The sequence below is a fragment of the Salvelinus namaycush genome, chromosome 9, assembly GCF_016432855.1.
Source record: "Salvelinus namaycush isolate Seneca chromosome 9, SaNama_1.0, whole genome shotgun sequence".
NCBI lineage: Eukaryota > Metazoa > Chordata > Actinopteri > Salmoniformes > Salmonidae > Salvelinus > Salvelinus namaycush.
Genome location: NC_052315.1, coordinates 44,436,682 through 44,457,555, shown reverse-complemented (window position 1 = coordinate 44,457,555; position 20,874 = coordinate 44,436,682). Strand labels below are relative to the sequence as shown.

Here is a 20,874-nt window from a genome sequence, read left to right as displayed (position 1 = left end):
CGAGACACCCCCCCCTGACCTACATCCAGACCAGCGAGACACCCCCCCCCTGACCTACATCCAGACCATGCCGAGAGCACCTACATCCAGACTACACCACAGAACAGAGCAATACTCAATCATGAGGCATCAAAGCTAAAGGAACTGAATAATATAAAGATGATAATGCTATATATGAAAGGAAAGTAGTGTGGGAACCTACCAGAAAACAATTAGGTATCAACAAATTCAATCCCTTTTAGACAACTTCCTGGACAAAACATTTCACTATAATAGTGAAGGTGTAAACTTGGCAGTAGAAAACCTAAACAGTCTATTTGACCTCTCAGCTTCCCTATCAAATCTAAAAATTTCAAACAGAAAACTGAAGAAAATTAACAACAATGACAAATTATTTGATGAAGAATGCAAAAACCTAAGAAAGAAATTGAGAAACCTATCCAACCAAAAACAGAGAGACCCAGAAAACCTGAGCCTACACCTTCACTATGGTGAATCACTAAAACAATACAGAAATACACTATGGAAAAAGAAGGAACACCTCAGAAATCAGCTCAATGTAATTGAAGAATCCATAGACTAACCACTTCTGGGAAAATTGGAAAACACTAAACAAACAACAACACGAATAGTTATCTATCCAAAATGGAGACGTATGGGTAAACCACTTCTCCAATCTTTTTAGCCCTATAACAGAGAACAAACAGCAAAAACATATACATGATCAAATGTAAATCTTAGAATCAACTATTAAAGACTACCAGAACCCACTGGATTCTCCAATTACATTGAATGAACTACAGGACAAAATACAAACTCTCCAACCCAAAAAGGCCTGTGGTGTTGATGGTATCCTCAATGAAATTACAAAATATACAGACCACAACTTCCAATTAGCTATACCTAAACTCCTTAATGTCATCCTTAGCTCTGGCTTCTTCCCCAATATTTGGAACCAAGGACTGATCACCCCAATCCACAAAAGTGGAGACAAATTTGACCCCAATAACTACCGTGGGATATGCGTCAACACCGCATGTACTAGCTCAGGTTGACTTACGGGGCTCTCCGATGCTTAGGATCTCACACAGGATGAGAGTCAGCTGGATGCTGCTGCGGGCGAATGGACACTCGTGCTTATCCTCCCTACTGCTGTTCTCCAGAACAAACTAAGAGACAGAAACAGAGAAGCGAGAGAAATTGTCATGAAGATGACACACCTACCTAACCCACACCCCAACAAAGACCCATGTTAGTCCCTTTAACTCCCTCCCACACCCTCCGTTCCCTTGATTTCTCTTCCCCTCCCTATTTTCACCCTGCTGTAGGCATCGGGGTAGCGGGAGGCAAAGTGGGCCATGGTGTCTAGGGCCAGCAGACCTGGAGGGGCCCGGAGCAGGTCCTGACCTGGGTTACTGTTGTTCTGGAGAGAGAGAGGACAGAACAGAGATAAAAACAAACAGTGGATGGGTGGGAGACAATGAAGAATGCTATAGATAACAATAAGACTCAGACAAGTTTAGCAACTGTGAATGATTAATAGTAAGTGATAAGAGTGGAATCACAACGTCTGATAGCGGGGAAATTATATCAACCAGCAACGGTTGGTATAGATGAGAATACGACTCAGCTGAAAGCAACAGCTTATTGTTGACAGTAAGTGATAGACGAGGTGAGTGAAGAGACACAGAGGCCCAGTGAGGGGGACTGAATGAGGTGGTGGTAAGTAGAATCTCATGGAGTAGACTCACAGAGAAGCCCAGCTTCTTGAACTCCTTGGCGCAGAGAGAGCGTCGTCGCTCATGACTCAAGCTGTTCTCACTCTCCGTCTCGAAGGCTGCCTGCCGCAGGCCGTGTAGAATCTCCCTCTGGTCCTGGAGGAAGGGGGAGGACAGGGGGAGGATAGGGATGGGGCCGATAACAGTAGAGGGAGACAAAGAGGTAATGAGAAGGAGTATATATATATATATATATATATATATATATATATACACACACACATACACACACACTTACACCTACATATATATGACTATGTGGATTTCAAGGATACTGATTCAGCACTTCTCACTAAACTCCTCTCTCCTGGAGTGGGAAGAGAGTGGTTTGCTGTGGTTTGGGGGGGGGGGGTCATCTAACTCGCCTGGTTGTAGGAGTCCAGGGGCATCCTCATGCGAGGCTCCAGGTGGTTCAAAGTGACAGACTGGAGGACGTACAGGTAATGGGCCATCTCATCCCCCACGGAGGCAGAACTATGGATGATGTTCTGTGGGTCACAACAAACCATGATGCACAGGTTCAAAACAGAGCAGTATTTACGATGAATAAAATGACTGAAAGGAGACAAAAATAACGACAATTGTATTTTCCCCAATTTGATATTCGAAAGGGAGCAATGACAGTCAGGTATCATTGTACCTCAATCTTGGAACATTCAAAATGGCTTTACCTTATAGATGTACTGTCGAAGATTTTTCTTCCCTAGGAAGACAAACAGCTCCTGAAAAGCAATAGTGTATGTTATTACTTGATAATTACCACTAGTACCATCAGTTATTAATAATTAAATGCAGTGACACTACTTTCCCCACAAGGAGGCAGTAAAAGCTACCCGGTCACAAATCAGGTCAGGGGGAGGGACACAGCAGGACTTTGCCCCCAGCTGCAGTGACATAATGGTCACATAAATCAGTCCAAAACCCTTTGTTTTGAACAGACTCACTCAGCCTGGTTAAACTGATTAAAGTGACTCGCACCTCACTCTGGAAACCAGGGCAGGCGAGGGGAAAGAAAAGAGAGAGAGAGCAAGGATAAAGAGAGAGAGAGAAAGAGATACCATTTTGTACCTGTCTGTCTGCATGTCCAGCTGTCTGTAGCAGAGCCATGAGGAGGGCCATGGCTTTGGTTTGAATCTGCTGGTTTGTCCTGGAATAAAGAGAGTATGGGTGGGCGTATGAGTGATGGGAGAGATGCGTTGTTTCGACGAACAGTAGACTTCAGACACTGGGCAAGCTTAAAATTGCATTTTTCAGAGCTAGATTTAACTGTAAAATGATTTGGAGACGGGGTCTCTGCGCTCATTCATTGGAGGTACTGCGGGTTGTTCGTTCCCACCATGCTACCCATGGACGACACACACTTACACCTGCAGTTGTGAGAGCAGTCTCTCTAGAGTGACTTCCTGCTTGACCTGCTGGAAGAGGCTGCTGCCGCTCAGCACCATGCTCTCCAGGATGGCCAGGGACACCTGCTGGATGGACGCATCCAGCACCGTGGCATTGACGAAGCTGGCAATCTGAAAGGTACAATGAGTCAGACACAGGGTGAGATAGATACGGGAGGAGTAGCGTGGGAAAGAAATGAGATAACATGGGAATGGAAACGGTTGAAACTATGCATGATGACTAGTGGTCACCAGAGCTTCTACAGACATTTCTTCATGGTCAAAGATTACACACATGAACATTATGGGTAAGTTTTCCAGACACAGATTAAGTCTAGTTATGGCTTTAAATATCACTCTCAGATGATTATATCTGAAAGCCCCTTTTAGTCCAGGACTAGGCTTAATCTATGTCCTGGAAACCGAACCTAAATGTATTGTCTAATTCCTTACATATATATACATACACACACACATATATATATATATATATATATATATATATATATATATCTCCACGAAGTGGAGGACGATATATATATATATACATACACACATATATACATATATATCGTCCTCCACTTCGTCTATAGGAGCCAATAGTTGAGGAACCTACCTTCTTGATGAAGACAGCAGATAGGTTCTCCCATGATACAATCCCATGATCCATCAGCTCCATGAAGCCTGTCAGTGTGTGGGCCATGATCAGAGGGGCCCTTACAAACAACACACACACACACACACACACACACACACACACACACACACACACACACACACACACACACACACACACACACACACAACCTCTTAGACCAGAACATTAGAACATAATTGAATACAACCTTGACATAGAAAACCACAGACACCACTGAGCATTTACACTGATTGGGTTCCAGGTGCCGATAAGAAGACTAAACCGGACCAAACCATCCCAGGCTGAAACCTTTTCCCCATGTTTGGTACGAGGGTAGGCCGTCATTGTAAATAAGAATTTGTTCTTAACTGACTTGCCTAGTTAAATAAAAAGGTTAACAGAATGTGTTTCATGCCTTCCCTGGGATTCAAGTGGTATAATTGATTCGTGGGAAAGTGTGTTTTCTAAACAAGGCATGATGGTACATCTTCAAAAGCATGACATCAGGCTCATATCCATGGCATCCCATTGGGACTCTGATAAACATCTTAACCCCATCACTAGCTATGCAACACAAAGCTGCAAATTCTTCATAGCCAATTCTCCATACCAACTTTGTCCTTTTTTGACTCACATAATGCAACTAAAGAAACCAATTACAGCTTCCTTGAATTCCTCCATAGTAACTATGCTAACAGTGTGAGGAAAAGGTCAGACTCAGCTCATTCTTCACCCAGGAATGTGTTCCCACATGTGAGGAAATCACCTCATATCTCTTCACCAGCATCTATCAAAGCACAGCATTCCACTGCAGGCAGTGCAAATATATGCACTACCCCCCCATCCCCCCGCTCTACTATATAAGGTTAGTTGGAGGGAGAGTAGAGAGAGAGTGAAGGATTGTAGTGATATATGTTATTGGGGAAAATAAGACAAACTGAGACAAAGACTCACAGAGACACACAGAGACGCATTGACACATATAGAGAGACATCGAGAAGGGAACTGACTCGTGAGCGTCCTCTACGATCTTCACCAGCAGAGAGTGGCCATTACGGCTGATAAACTCCTGAGCAAACGTGACATCAGTAGACACGCAGGCCAGCTGTTTCAGCGAATCACAGCGCACGTCTGAGTCGGAGCTCTGGATGCCCTTGTAGAGGTCCTCGGCACAACGGCCCTACCACACACACACACACACACAACATAAAACCCCAGACAAAAGGATGGATGAAGTAGTTATACTGATAATGTAATACAATTGCAATAGGCCTACATAGCGTGCAGACACACACAGCCATGAGAGGATTATCTATGTTAGGCTCTTGTTTGCAGACTCACCGGTGCCTTGGTCAGACGGAGAATGCAGCCATTCTTTATGTCCAGACGGTTCTAGAACGCAAAAGGCCACAGAGAAGACAATGACACACAGTCATACAGGCAATAAAGACTGACTTAGAAATGGCTTAGACTGATTACTGTTTTCAAACTGTACTAAGGGACATAATTATAAAGAGAGAGAGAGAGGGCGAGCGAGCGAGAGATAGGAGAGAGAGAAAAAAAGGGAGAAAAAAAAGAGAGAGAGATGGAGTTGATTTAGTTTCAGATGAATAGCCCAGGAAATAGCTCAACATCTCTCCACAGACACAGACACCCACAAATGCAAAAATAGACTTGCTTTCTAATTTGACACGCTATGACGCCGTTGACGCTTGCAGCCCATCTGTTCTCTCATTAACTCCTGTGCGTTCTAATTCCAGTGTGTACACACTCGTTCACGTGCGTAAAAAACACCTTTTGTTTGAATTGGGCTTTGGGATCAATATCATGCCAAATGTATTGTACTCACAGCATGCATTTTGTATTCGTGTATCATGATCTGTACAAATAAGTACCAATCCACAAATGTAAATCCCTTTCCACAAATGTAAACCACCAATCCACAAATGTAAATCACCAATCCACAAATGTAAACCACCAATCCACAAATGTAAATCACCAATCCACAAATGTAAATCACATTCCACAAATGTAAATCGCTATCCACAAACAAACACCTTTTGATTTGTAAAATCGATAAATTGCATTAGAATATTTTTATAACTGCAGATATGCAGCTCCTTTCCAAGGGCCTCAAGTAAAATGACTGCCATAAAGACAAAAATCACGCGTAGAAAGCGAGTTGTAGTCGTTGTTTCCCTTGCTCTGCAAGGGCCGTGACTTTTGTGGAGCGATGGGTAACGTTGCTTTGAGGGTGACTGTTGTTGATGTGTGCAGAGGGTCCCTGGATCAAGCCCAGATTGAGGCGAGGAGAGGGACGGAAGCAATACCGTTACAAAGTCTGAGCCCATATCCTACACCTCCCCTCTACCTTTTGCATGCCTCTCCTGGGGAAACGGATAGAGGCCTCAGGAATACTTGTCTCCTTAATGCCCATCGTCTGTGCAACATCGAGACAGCGGGTGGATTATAATCACTTACAATGTATGACATATCCTTCACATGTAGTGGTGCTATCAAACTGGCCAGCTAATTCAACTATTTGGGTGATGAACGGGTGTACACCGCAATAGTGTTGCAAATATAGAGTCCTCTAGGGCTAGGGTTTCGATTGGACGTACTGTGGTTACACATATGGTTAACATATTATGGTTACCATATTATAATTTCTGCAGCCTTGAAAGGGTAGGCATCAACATGGCCAAACGAGAGGCTGCTAGCGATTTATAGAAACCGCTTTCTATGGGTACAAAACTGTTTTATACAAATATAAAATCACTTTCTACGCGTGATAACTTTATGTATTTTTCTTGTCGTCAAATCCCTGCCAAAAGTCAGGTGACCTAAGCGCTTCCAAATATGGAGTTGCAGGTTTGCCATATCTGTCATGTTTGCGCATATCTCTCCTATGTGCACATTTCTATGGCAGTCATTTTACTTTCGGCCCTTGGAAATGACCTGCATTGCCCCTGGTCGAGGGGTGTGTTTGACCTCTCCAAAGGTCACCAGCTTAGTTTAGCTCCAACAGCTACCCACACCCAGGTCACTGGCGTTGATGACATTTCAGACATCACTGGCATGACATCCTCTACTGTCGAGTTACAGTACAGAAGCTACACACTGGACAGCCAGAGAAACCTGTTTGTTCACAGACAGCCTCCGTGACCACAGGAAAGAAATGTTAATCAACTCACAGATTCAGTGATGTAGGTCTGAACACCGTCGGCATACTGGAAGGCGTAGTTATCAGGGCCCGGAAGATTCCACCTTAAACACAGTCATCATAGCCACTGTAACTACTGCAAGATGACAAAGTAGTTGCTTGAACTCCACAAGAACAGCATTAGACCAAATAGAAAGCGCTTTTTAAACATGAACACACTTACCCATCACAAACCTCCTTTATTACGGCAGAAAGGGGCTTTTTCTGTCAGAAGACAAGCATAGATGTGATCAATGAGCAGCAGAAAGTAGGAACTGATTTAGATATCATGCCTTCATTTTGTAAACCACGGTGGAACTATAGTACACCAGTCCCATGACCCGAGCCTGCTGATCCTAGATAAACTCAAAGCTTTTACTTTCTCTATGCTGTTGACTAATGTATTTGAGGCAGCATGGGAATTCAGTGCATTGAATAAATAAGAGGCAAACTACTCCAAAGTCTACACATCAATTGCCCTGTAATTTGTGGTATACATGGTGGTCAACCAATCAAAAGTTTTGGTGTACTGTGGTAGACCTATCGCTGCTCTGTAATTAGTGATCTGTAGGGGGTCAACCAATCAGAGGTTTTTGGTGAGGTCTGGTAGTCCAAAAGGAGTGATTGAGGGGCTTGCGGTTAGTTTTTTCTCCCATGAAATGTCTACAGAACCAGCCTGTTCACAAATACATTACAAAGTTTTAAGGATCACTCTCTAACTCTAGGAACATTCTGTGGTACTGTTGAAGTACTAAACATCTTAATATCAAGTGTTAAGTACAGTACCAGTCAAAAGTTTGGACACACCTACTCATTTAAGGGTTTTCCTTTAGTTGTACTATTTTCTACATTGTAGAATAATAGTGAAGACATCAAAACTCTGTAGAATAATAGTGAAGACATCAAAACTCTGAAATAACACACATGGAATCATTTAGTAACCCCAAAAAACTGTTAAACAAATCAAACTACTTAATATTTGAGATTCTTCAAAAGTTGCCTTGATGACAGCTTTGCACACTTGGCATTCTCTCAACCAGCTTCATGAGCTAGTCACCTGGAATGCATTTCAATTAACAGGTGTGCCTTGTTCAAAGTTAATTTGTGGAATTTGTTTCTTTCTTAATGCCTTTGTGCCAATCAGTTGTGTTGTGACAAGGTAGGGGTGGTATACAGAAGATAGCACTATTTAGTAAAAGACCAAGTCCATATTATGGCAAGAACAGCTCAAATAAGCAAAGAGAAACGACAGTCCATCGTTACTTTAAAGACATGAAGGTCAGTCAATGTGGAACATTTTAAGAACTTTGAAAATTTCTTCAAGTGCAGTTGCAAAAACCATCAAGCGCTATGATGAAACTGGCTCTCATAAGGACCACCACAGGAAAGGAAGACCCAGTTCTAGTAACAGACACATCTCAGCATCAACTGTTCAGAGGAGACTGCGTGAATCTGGCCTTCATGATTGAATTGCTGCAAAGAAACCACTACTAAAGGACACCAATAATAAGAAGAGACTTGCTTGGGCCAAGAAACACGAGCAAAGGACATAAGACCGGGAAGTCTGTACTTTGGTCGGAGTCCAAATTCGAGATTATTGGTTCCAACCGCTGTGTCTTTGTGAGACACAGAGTAAGTGAACGGATGATCTCCACATGTGTGGTTCCCAAAGTGAAGCATGGAGGAGGTGTGATGGTGTAGGAGTGCTTTGCTGGTGACGCTGTCGTGATTTATTAAGAATCAAGACACACTTAACCAGCATGGCTACCACAGCATTCTGCAGCGATACGCCATCCCATCTGGTTTGCGTTTAGTGGGACTATCATTTGTCTTTCCAACAGGACAATGACCCAAAACACACCTCCAGTCTGTGTTAGGGCTATTTGACCAAGAAGGAGAGTGATGGAGTACTGCATCAGATGACCTGGCCTCCATAAATCACCCAACCGCAACCCAATTGAAATGGTTTGGAATGAGATGGATCGGAGAGTGAAGGAAAAGCAGCCAACAAGTGCTCAGCATATGTGGGAACTCCTTCAAGACTGTTGGAAAAGCATTTCTCATGAAGCTGGTTGAGAGAATGCAAAGAGTGTGCAAAGCTGTCATCAAGGCAAAGGGTGACCACTTTTTTTTTGGCCACTTTTTCTTCCCAATTTGTGGTATCCAATTGGTAGTTACAGTCTTGTCCCATCGCTGCAACTCCCGTACGGACTCGGTAGAGGCAAAGGTTGAGAGCCGTGTGTCCTCCGAAACACAACCCCGCCAAGCTGCACTGCTCCTTGACACACTGCACGCTTAAGCCAGCCACACCAATGTATCGGAGGAAACACCGTACACCTGCTGACCGTGTCAGCGTGCATGCGCCCGGGCCCGCCACAGAGCGCGATGGGACAAGGACATCCCGGCCCGGTAGTGGCCGGCTGCGCCACAGCCCGGTATCGAACCAGGATCTGTAGTAACGCAGCTAGCACTGCAATGCAGTGCCTTAGACCGCTGTGCCACTCAGGAGGCCCAAAGGGTGGCTACTTTGAAGAATCAAAAATATATTTTGATTTGTTTAACACTTTTTGAGTTACTATGATTCCATGTGTTTTTTTATAGTTTGATGTCTTCACTATTATTGTACAATGTAGAAAATAGTAAAAATAAAGAATAACCCTTGAATGGGTAGGTGTGTCCAAACTTTTGACTGGTACTGTATATCCTTGAATGGATAAAACATACTGTAAGTGATTGCATAAACAACTCAATGTTTGGACGCTAAATTTAGGTTTTGAATGGATACGATAAATGGAAACAGCCCATATTAATATATGAAGCCTTAGAAATAAGGTTAATGAAATCAATAACTTGCTAACATTCACATATTAGCCATTTCTGAGACTCACTAAAATAATTAATTTGATAATACAGCAGTAGCAATACAAGGATAACATCTATAGACGAGACAGTAATGCTTATGGGGTAAGTAAGTATGCAGACCCTTTACTAAGTACTTTGTTGAAGCACATTTGGCAACGATTACAGCCTCAAGTCTTCTTGGGTATAACGCTACAAGCTTTGCACACTTGTATTTGGCTGTGTGCTTAAGTTGTTGTCCTGTTGGAAAGTGAACCTTCGCCCCCCTCTGAGATCCTGAGCACTCTCTGATCTGTTTATCTTTCCCTCGATCCTGCCTAGACTCCCAGTCGCTGAAAAACATTTCCATAGCATGATGCTGCCACCATGCTTCACCGTAGGGATGGTGACAGGTTTCCTCCAGACGTGACGCTTGGCATTCAGGTCAAAGAGGCATTCAGGCCATCTTAATTTCATCAGACCAGAGAATCTTGTTTCTTATGGTCTGAGAGTTCTTTAGGTACCATTGGGCAAACTCCAAGCGGGCTGTCATGTGCATTTTACTGAGGAGTGGCCACTCCACCATAAGGGCCTGATTGGTGGAGTGCTGCAGAGATTGTTGTTCTTCTGGAAGGTTCTCCCATCTCCACAGAGGAACTCTGGCGCTCTATCAGTCAAACCGATTGCTCAGTTTGGCCAGGCGGCCAGGTCTAGGAAGAATCTTGGTGGTTCCAAACTTCTTCAATTTAAGAATGATGGAGACCACTGTGTTCTTGAGGACCTTCAATGCTGCAGAAATGTTTTGATACCCTTCCCCAGATCTGTGCCTCGCCACAATCCTGTCTCGGAGCTCTACGGACAATTCCTTCGACCTCATGGCTTGGTTTTTGTTCTGACATGCACTGTCAACTCGGGACCTTATATAGACAGGTGTGTGCCTTTCCAAATCATGTCCAATCAATTGAATTTTCCACAGGTGGACTCCAATCAAGTTGTAGAAACATCTCAAGGCTGATCAATGGAAAGAGAATGCACCTGAGCTCAATTTCAAGTCTCATAGCAAAGGGTCATAACGAATTCATATTCGTTATATAAATAGGCCTGTTTAATTTTGTCTGGCTTGCCGGTCCAAATAAAATTGAATATTTTTTGTTCATATAATAAAAATAGGTCTGTAGGTGTAGGCAAGACCATAAGCAAATAGGGATATGAGTAAATAATTAATTAGGGTGATTTTTCTGCAAGTAGACAGGTATTTTCCTTTCCATGGTAGAAAGATCTGACCTATTTTTGCTAACTTTCTATTAAAATGTATTGTAGTGAGATCATTTCTTTCTTTCGGGATATGAATACCAAGTATGTCCACATCACCGTCAGACCATTTTATTGGTAAACTACCTGGTAATATAAAAGTTGTATTTTTTTGTGATCCAATACGTACTATCATACTTATAATAATTTGGTTGTAATCCCGAGACGTTAGAAAAAGTATCTAGATCCTTTGAGGCTGTGGAGGGAAGTTGTGGATTTAAAAGAAAACATGAATCATCAACGTACAATGGTTTAGTGTCGTTTACATTGTTCCAAATTATCCGAAAAATTATATTTATAATAATAACTCCTTTTTGTGGATCTCCTTATTGTTATTCCTATTATTATGATCATCATTATAATAATAAGTAACGTCATTATCATTAGTAGGCTTAGTACACCATTGAGCTGTAGGCCTAAGAGTCTTAATACTGTAATTTACTTAGGCCTATATTTCAATACTTCTATAGGCTACCGTTGTCACACCCTGATCTGTTTCACCTGTCCTCGTTATTGTCTCCACCACCTCCAGGTGTTGCTTGTTTTCCTCAGTGTATTTATCCCTGTGTTTCCTGTCTCTCTGTGCCAGTTCGTCTTGTATGTTTCAAATCAACCAGCGTTTTTTCTAGTCCTCCCGGTTTTGACCCTTGCCCATTTCTAGACTCTAGAATTTGATTTGATTTGACACTTTGTACCCGCCTGCCTGACCATTCTGCCTGCCATGACCTCGAGCCTGTCTGCCACTCTGTACCTCCTGGACTCTGAACTGGTTTTGACCTTTTGGTCGTGGACAGGCATTCTCTTGCCTAATCCCTTTGGATTATTAAACATCTTAGACTCCAACCATCTGCCTCCTGTGTCTGCATCTGGGTCTCGCCTTGTCATGATAACTGTATCAATCAATCATTCATTCGTTCATGCCATCACACATGATTTCAAATGCGATCAAGCATACTAGTTTTAAAATAAAAGAAAAGCGAATCTTGGAAAATGTGTGTAAACAATAAATAAAGCGTTCACGAATGAATGCGACTGTTTTTAATCTTTGCTGTAAAAAAGGCTTTACAAAAAAAAAAAACATTTACAACAGACTCTGGTACGCTTCTAATGTTTTTAAGTGTTGTTTACATTGTTCAAACGGTCAGAAAAATTATTTTGTAATCTAACGGCATAATATGCAGCGTTTGCTCCTTACCTTCTTTTTCTTGATCTCCAGTATTTTCCACAACTAGTCAAATTTATTCCACAAGTCTGACTTCCCCTTTACCTCCTGAGCAACCAGTAAACATTCCCCCGTTTCGAGTTTATTTGTCACGTCCTCTGTATCCATTTTGCTGCCATGTGTTCAGAGTTTGTTATAACCAATTTATTGATGTGATTATGATATGCTATAAGTCAAGCCCAATTGGTCACGTGCATGCGATGCATACATGTATCACGTAAAGAAAGCAAGGGTTGAGGGAATAGGGAATGTTTTTCCTAAACAAATTAGGGATTTCAGTAACAGAACTTTCCAGTCAAAAATGGCTGTAATTATGTTGCAGCTTCAGCAACACGGACAGCGCGATAAACACTTGATGCACTGTGGTGGTTGCTGTGTGGTGGTCGCTGTTTACAGACAGATTATTTCACTTATAACTCACTGTACCACAATTCCAGTGGGTCAGAAGTTTACATACACTAAGTTGACGGTGCCTATAAACAGCTTGGAAAATTCCAGAAAATTATGTGGCTTTAGAAGCTTCTGATAGGCTAATTGACATCATTTGAGTCAATTGGAGGTGTACCTGTGGATGTATTTCAAGGCCTACCTTCAAACTCAGTGCCTCTTTGCTTGACATCATGGGAAAATCAAAAGAGATCAGCCAAGACCTCAGAAAAAGAATTGTAGACCTTCACAAGTCTGGTTCATCCTTGGGAGAAATTTCCAAACACCTGAAGGTACCACGTTCATCTGTACAAACAATAGTACGCAAGTATAAACGCCATGGGACCACGCAGCCATCATTCCGCTCAGGAAGGAGACGCGTTCTGTCTCCTAGAGATGAACGTACTTTGGTACGAAAAGTGCAAATCAATCCCAGAACAGCAAAGGACTTTGTGAAGATGCTGGAGGAAACAGGTACAAAAGTATCTATATCCACAGAAAAACGAGTTCTATATCGACAAACTGAAAGGCCGCTCAGCAAAGAAGAAACCACTGCTCCAAAACTGCCATAAAAAAGCCAGACTACGGTTTGCAACTGCACATGGGGACAAATATCGTACTTTTTGGAGAAATATCCTCTGGTCTGATGAAACTAATATATAACTTTTTGGCCATAATGACCATCGTTATGTTTGGAGGAAAAAGGGGGAGACTTGCAAGTCGAAGAACACCATCGCAAGCGTGAAGCACGGGGGTGGCAGCATCATGTTGTGGGGGTGCTTTGCTGCAGGAGGGACTGGTGCACTTCACAAAATAGATGGCATCATGAGGATGGAAAAGCTCAGACATCAGTCAGGAAGTTAAAGCTTGGTCGCAAATGGGTCTTCCAAATGGACAATGACCCCAAGCATACTTCCAAAGTTATGGCAAAATGGCTTAAGGACAACAAAGTCAAGGTATTGGAGTGGCCATCACAATGCCCTGACCTCAATCCTATATCAAATTTGTGGGCAGAACTGAAAAAGCGTGTGCGAGTAAGGAGGTCTACAAACCTGACTCAGTTATACCAGCCCTGTCAGGATGAATGGGCCAAAATTCACCCAACTTATTGTGGGAAGCTTGTGGAAGGCTACCAGGAACATTTGACCCAAGTTAAACAATTTAAAGGCAATGCTACCAAATACTAATTAAGTGTATGTAAACTTCTGACCCACTGGGAATGTGATGAAAGAAATAAAAGCTGAAATAAATCATTCTCTCTACTATTAATCTGACATTGCACATTCTTACAATAAAGTGGTTATCCTAACTGACCTAAGACAGGGAATTTTTACAAGGATTAAATGTCAGGAATTGTGAAAAACTGAGTTTAAATGTATTTGGTTAAGGTGTATGTAAACTTCCGACTTCAACTGTAGTTGATTTGATTAAAATACATAGGATGTGTCTGTATATGGAAAAATACACGTTTAAACATTTTGACCAATCGATTGGTCGAAAGAACAGCCGACTCTCGGTTTACCAAGGTTTTTTTTCCATCGGGGACAGCCCTAAAAGAAATGCTCTGCCTTTTTGACACCACACTCCAAAAAGTAAGTCCTGCAGGCTGTAGTTTTTCTTATCTTGATTATTGTCCAGTCATGTGGTCAAGTGCTTCAAAGAAAGACCCGGCATCTGGCCCAGAACAGAGCAGCACATCTGCTCTTAATTGTAATCAGAGGGCTAATATCAATACTATGCATGCCAGTCTCTCTTAGCTAAGAGTTGAGGAGAGACTGACTGCATCACGTCTTCTTTTTATAACATTAATGTGTTGAAAATTCCAAATTGTTTGCATAGTCAACTTACACACAGCTCTGACACACACATTTAGCCCACCAGACATGCCACCAGGGGTCTTTTCACAGTTCCCAAATCCAGAACAAATTCAAGAAAGCATATAGTATTATATAGAGCCATTATTATGCAACTCCCTTCCATCTCATATTGCTCAAATGAACAGCAAAGCTGGTTTCAAAAAACAGACAGAGCAACACCACATCTCTCCCCTATTCGACCTAGATATTTTGTGTGCATGTATTGATATGTAGGCTATGTGTGACGTTTTTAAATGCTTGTTGTTCTGTCCTTGAGCTCTTCTTGTCTATTAATGTTCTTTATTATGGTAATGTTTCATGTTTTGTGTGGACCTCAGGAAGAGTAGCTGCTGCTTTCACAACAGCTAATGGGGATCCTAATAAAAAAACAAATAATGCATAGTGCATGTTAAAAAGAAAACACTAAATTGAAAACAGCACTAATCGCTCAGTATTATTTATTGCTGAAAATTGCAAACGTGTAGTGTATTTTGAGTTACTTTAAAATGTCAGACTTGATTTGCTCTAACAAAAAATGTATCAACCCCTACAAAATATTTAAACCTCTGCTAAAATGGATCAACCCCTACAAAAATATATCAACCCCTGCAAAAATATATATCAACCCCTGCAAAAATATATCAACCCCTGCAAAAATATATCAACCCCTGCAAAAATATATCAACCCCTGCAAATATGTACATGAATTATTATCCCCATAATAGTGAACATGTCCTGTTGCTGCAGGATTATTTTCCTGCTGTAGCAAACTGGCTCAAATTAACATTCTACATTCGAAAATACTTTGTGCCAAAACACCCATGTTTTCTTTACAGAGCGTCTAATGATCTTACCAGAGCTCTGACAACATACTACATGACATCAACTTCACAGGCGCTCGTATCTAGCACCTTTTACTCAACTAAGGCCTTGGTCTATTAACATTTTGACATCATAAACAACCATTACATTAGCACCCTACTTTAGCACCCTACTTTACTATGATAACTTCTCTATTGACAGGGTGGCATTTTTCTATGGCAGCAGCTGCTTCACAACTCTGAACACACTGCATCGATGCTGAGGTGCACTACCCCTTCATAAACCACATTATTAGCCCGCCCATCTCTGTCTTGCTACATAAACCACAGCTCTAATACAACCCACAGGCTGCAGTGCTGATTTCTACTGTAACTTTCCACTCAGGATTTGATAGTTCAGTAGGTTTTTTTCTTCTTCAACTCTCTGACTCAGGCTCCTCTCCTGTGTGCTAATGCTTACCTGGTCCAGTTGAATGAGCTGAGGGTATGCCCCTGGCATCTGGATGGCAATCTTCACGATATCCTTCTGTTGCGGCATCTTGAAGTGTGTTTATAGGTTTCCTCCTAAGACTCTGAGACATAATAACCATTTACTATCAAATAATTCACACAGTAAAATAGGGTTTATGTAGGTTTCTGACCTGACCAGATCAGCCTTGTCCTCGAGTCATGAGAGCTTCCATTTTCCAAATTAAATTTTATCTTCCTCTTTTACAAGTACTATGTCTATATTTTCTTCAGTGTGTACAGAGAACATGGCCCTTTCTGTGTATAGGACTACACACAATTGAAGGCCAGACAGACATGCATCCAGAGGAGTCCCAGAGGAAAGGAGACAGGCAAACTCTTTTCATGCTTTCTCCAGCACATATGGAAACACTAAAGTTTGTTAAACAATTTTGCACATGCTTCACCTGATGAAAAGGAAAATGTGTGTGTGTGTGTCTCCCATCCGTGGGAAATGGAAATAACCTACTTACAATGATCACCACCAGTGTTTTGGCTGCGATGGAAACTAACCTGAAACTTTTCTCACTCACTTCATATACTAATACTCTTGAAGCCTTGTGAGAGACAATGATCTCCTGACCCATAACATTCCTATGCAGTAGCCTAGTACCCTATCCATACAAGGATAGGGTGAGGTGTTGGTAGTGTAGGCCAGTGTTTCCCAAACTCAGTCCTGGGCCCCCCCCCTGGGTGCGCATCTTGTTTCTTGTTCTAGCACTACACAGCTGATTCAAATAATCAAAGCTTGATGAGGAGTTGGTTATTTGAGTCTGCTATGTAGTGCTAGGGCAAAAACCAAACCGTGCACCCGTGAAGGGGCAGCATGACAGAGTTTGGGAAACCCTGGTGTAGGCAACATGACAGGCTGGCAGGGAAGGAGGTGTTTGGGTTTCCAAGGCTCTCTCCCCTGCCTGTCCCAGCATGCATTGGGCTTGAGACTAAGTGGCTGTAACAAACATTTCGCACCCGCTATAACACCTGCTGAAGTTGCTAAACTGTGTACGCGACCAATAAACTGCTGCTACTGCAAGAGACAGAGGAGATAGAGAGAGAATGTGTGACCTCAACCCCATCAAACACCTTTGGGATAAATTAGAACGCCGACTGCGAGCCAGGCCTAATCACCCAACATCAGTGCCGACCTCACTAATGCTCTTGTGGCTGAATGGAAGCAAGTCCCCGCAGCAATGTTCCAACATCTAGTGGAAAGCCTTCCCAGAAGAGTGGAGGCTGTTTTAGCAGAAATGGGGGGAGACAAACTCCATATTAATGCCCATGATTTAGGAATGAGATGTCCGACCAGCAGGTGTCCACATACTTTTGGCCATTTCGTGTATTACTGCTGTTCACTGTAACAGTGTTAGTGATTATTATAGTGAACCACATCGTAATAGCGCCCATGACCATATAGGGCTATGCATTAATGTGTACCTTCGTGTATCCCTTCGGTTAGCCTGCAGAACTAACTCTGTGTGTCATGCCCCTTGACCCTCAGCCTGTCCCATTAGAGTGGGGAGGAGGGGGCCTTTAGCTTCTTGGAATTCCAACCCTGACAGACCTCCACCTACAACTGCCACCACACACACACACACACTTTGAAGTCTGTTGACATCGGAACCACCAGTTGAGAAGGGCTATTACTGCCTGAGACTTTACATTCTGGGTGCTGGGCAAATGGCAGTTGTCTACACACTAGTGAAAATTGATCCATGGATCAAGAGCCAGTCCTTTCCTGGCGTGACTCATTTAAAATCTATATTGAATGAGTCACGCTCCCGAGTGGCGCAGCGGTCTAAGGCACTGCATCTCAGTGCTAGAGGTGTCACTACAGTCCCTGGTTTGAATCCAGGCTGTATCACATCCGGACGTGATTGGGAGTCCCATAGGGTGGCGCACAATTGGCCCAGCGTCGTCAGGGTTTGGCCGGGGTAGGCCGTCATTGTAAATAAGAATTTGTTCTTAACTGACTTGCCTAGTTAAATAAAGGTTAAATTAAAATTATCAACTGGTGGTGCCGATGACAACCGACTTCAAAGTGTGTGTGAGTGGTGGCAGTTGTAGGTGGAGGTCTGTCAGGGTTGAAATTCCAAGAAGCTAAAGGCCCCCTCCTCCCCACCCTAATGGGACAGGCAGAGGGTTTTATGAGTGATCCTAGGAAATCAAATCTATCTACATAATGAATAGTTTAATTAATTGGTGGGTATTTTTCAGTGTACGCAAGATCTGCTGTGAAATGGCTAATGCAGAGAAATTAGTTAACATTCCATCTTTGTGAAGTGTTGGGTAACATAAAATACTCATTGATTCAACATACATTTTAAATCAATGAGTATTGCATGTTACCCAACACTTCACAAAGATGGAATGTTAACTCATTTCTCTGCATTAGCCATTTCACAGCAGATCCTGGCATACAATGAAAACACTTCCAAATTACCCACCATGAATTAAACTACTCATTATGTATATTGATTCGATTTCCTAGGATCACCCATAAAAGTTAGGGTGACTGATTAACGTTATATTGATAATGTCAACCCGTTTATTCTAGCTCGCTATAGACACGGATAATGCTGTACTGGGCCCCCGGAGCCATTCGTACCAGGAATACTAAACATATTTGTTCCTTCTCGTTCGCAAAGTTCAGAGAACAATCAAAAGAAAATCTCTATTTGAGTTGAACATTTATTTAGTTCTTACCTTTTTGAAAATAGAAGTTAGTGTCCTCGCGAAAGCCCAGAGTTCGAGAATGAAAGCATTTGCAATCCCTCCCTAGAAAGGACGACAATAATCCGTGAGAATTATATTTTGAATTTGCGCAATCTTGGAGAAGGCTCCCCTAGGCAGAGAAATGTCTTAACAAATTTCAAAAAGTAATTGATCATTTAAAGTTCCGGGTTGAGTCGAGTCACACCCGCCCCCCTGTAGGAAGCAGCGTGTACTGACCATAGATCGACCAGCCCCAACTTTTCCGACATAGTGGGTTTACTGTAAACGGATGTGCATTTAAGGGAAAATTATTTGAAAAGCCTATAGAGCTCTCAAAAATGAGTACGGTCAGGTTCAGAATCAACTAAAATATTGTGCGATTTTTTCCTCCACATTGAATATTTCCAAAATGCAATTTATTTTTTATTGGAATGATGTGAGATAGTTGTCCAGATTCAAAGATACTGTATATGCTATTTCAATTATATAGGCTATTAATCCCTAAATTATATGCATCTGGTTTCTGATAAATATTGCCTGTTAAAATTATATTATCTTGTGTTTTATACTGAACAAAAAATATAAACGCAACATGTGAAGTGTTGGTCCTATGTTTCATGAGCTGAAATGAAAGAGACCAGAAATGGTCCATACACACAAAAAGCTTATTTCACTCAAATGTTGTGCATACATTTGTTTACATCCCTGTTAGTGAGCATTTCTCCTTTGCCGAGTTAATCCATCCACCTGACAGGTGTGGCATATCAAGAAGCTGATTAAACATCATAATCATTACACAGCTGCACCTTTTGCCCAGGACAATAAAAAGTGCAGTTTTGTCCCACAACACAATGCCACAGATGTCTTATGTTTGGAGGGAGTGTGCAATTGGCATGCTGACTGCAAGAATGTCCACCAGAGCTGTTGCCAGAGAATTGAATGTTAATTTCTCTACCATAAACTGCCTCCAACGTCCTTCTAGAGAATTTGGCAGTACGTCCAACTGGTCTCACAACCACAGACCACGTGTAACCATGCCAGTCCAGGACCTCCACATGCAGCTTCTTCACCTGCGGGAGTCTGAGACCAGCCCCCTGGACTGCTGATGAAACTGAAGAGTATCTCCGTCTGTAATAAAGCCATTTTGTGGTGGGAAACTGGGAAACTAATTCTGATTGGCTGGGTCTGGTTCCCCAGTGGGTGGGCCTATGCCCCCCCAGGCCAATCCATGGCTGCACCCCTGCACAGTCATGTGAAATCCATAGATTAGGGCCTAATATATTTAAATTGAATGATTTCCTTATATGAACTTTAACTCAAATTGTTTAATTGTTGCATTTATATTTTTGTTCAGTATAGATAGCCTACTACATGAAGCTGTGCAGTAGCCAATGCGCATGTTTGGGGAATTTTTCACAATTCAACTAATGCAGTCATTAGTTTTATTTAGGGTTCCTTATCCATATTCAGTTATAACATTGCATTACCCTCAATTTGGCCTTCTCTGCCAACAACAAGACAAGTAAAGGAAATTGACAGAACTTTTTTTTTTTTACATAATGCAATAACGTTTTAGTCATCATTAACCTATTATTGCAAATGCAATGATACTGTAGATCCTCTGAGCCTCTTAACACATCTAATGTTACATGTAAGCAGACGCCCCTTGAATTCCCTGGGCATTGAAGGCTTCAGTGAACTGACAACACCACCCAAACGACAGATGGTGCAATGCTAACGGGTTGGAGTGTTGTAAAGTGCAATGCTAACGGGTTGGAGTGTTGTAAAGTGCAATGCTAACGGGTTGGAGTGTTGTAAAGTGCAATGCTAACGGGTTGGAGTGTTGTAAAGTGCAATGCTAACCGGTTGGAGTGTTGTAAAGTGCAATGCTAACCGGTTGGAGTGTTGTAAAGTGCAATGCTAACGGGTTGGAGTGTTGTAAAGTGCAATGATGTGAGAGCAGTTTGATACAGATTATTGTATTTTGAGAATATATTTTATACACCCAAATTGGTAATATATCTGACAGGTATAAAAAATAAATGCTGCTCTATAATACAAAGGAAACAATGTCTTAAGCGAAGGAAATAAAACAAAAATGAACAGAATGAAATTAAGAACTATTCTCTCACACAGAACGAACCAAGGCAACATTTGTACTTCCATAGTCACTGTGAAA

The 20,874-nt window shown here is 42.1% G+C and overlaps 1 protein-coding gene across 1 annotated transcript in view; it reads right to left on the bottom strand.

Moving 5' to 3' along the window:
* The window catches only part of LOC120054116 (engulfment and cell motility protein 3-like), a 31,548-nt gene extending 12,649 nt beyond the window's left edge, over positions 1 to 18,899 (bottom strand). Inside the window, exons 1-14 of the mRNA XM_039001519.1 lie at positions 18,687 to 18,899; positions 15,937 to 16,048; positions 7,187 to 7,227; positions 6,995 to 7,067; positions 5,142 to 5,192; positions 4,811 to 4,980; positions 3,780 to 3,879; positions 3,144 to 3,295; positions 2,847 to 2,925; positions 2,450 to 2,500; positions 2,144 to 2,266; positions 1,752 to 1,874; positions 1,319 to 1,423; positions 1,061 to 1,169 (exon numbers count right to left, since the gene is read on the bottom strand). Of these exons, the coding sequence (XP_038857447.1) occupies positions 1,061 to 1,169; positions 1,319 to 1,423; positions 1,752 to 1,874; positions 2,144 to 2,266; positions 2,450 to 2,500; positions 2,847 to 2,925; positions 3,144 to 3,295; positions 3,780 to 3,879; positions 4,811 to 4,980; positions 5,142 to 5,192; positions 6,995 to 7,067; positions 7,187 to 7,227; positions 15,937 to 16,014 (1,255 nt within the window). The 5' untranslated portion in view covers positions 16,015 to 16,048; positions 18,687 to 18,899. The remainder of the gene's footprint in view (positions 1 to 1,060; positions 1,170 to 1,318; positions 1,424 to 1,751; positions 1,875 to 2,143; positions 2,267 to 2,449; positions 2,501 to 2,846; positions 2,926 to 3,143; positions 3,296 to 3,779; positions 3,880 to 4,810; positions 4,981 to 5,141; positions 5,193 to 6,994; positions 7,068 to 7,186; positions 7,228 to 15,936; positions 16,049 to 18,686) is intronic.
* Between the last annotated feature and the right edge of the window lie 1,975 nt (positions 18,900 to 20,874).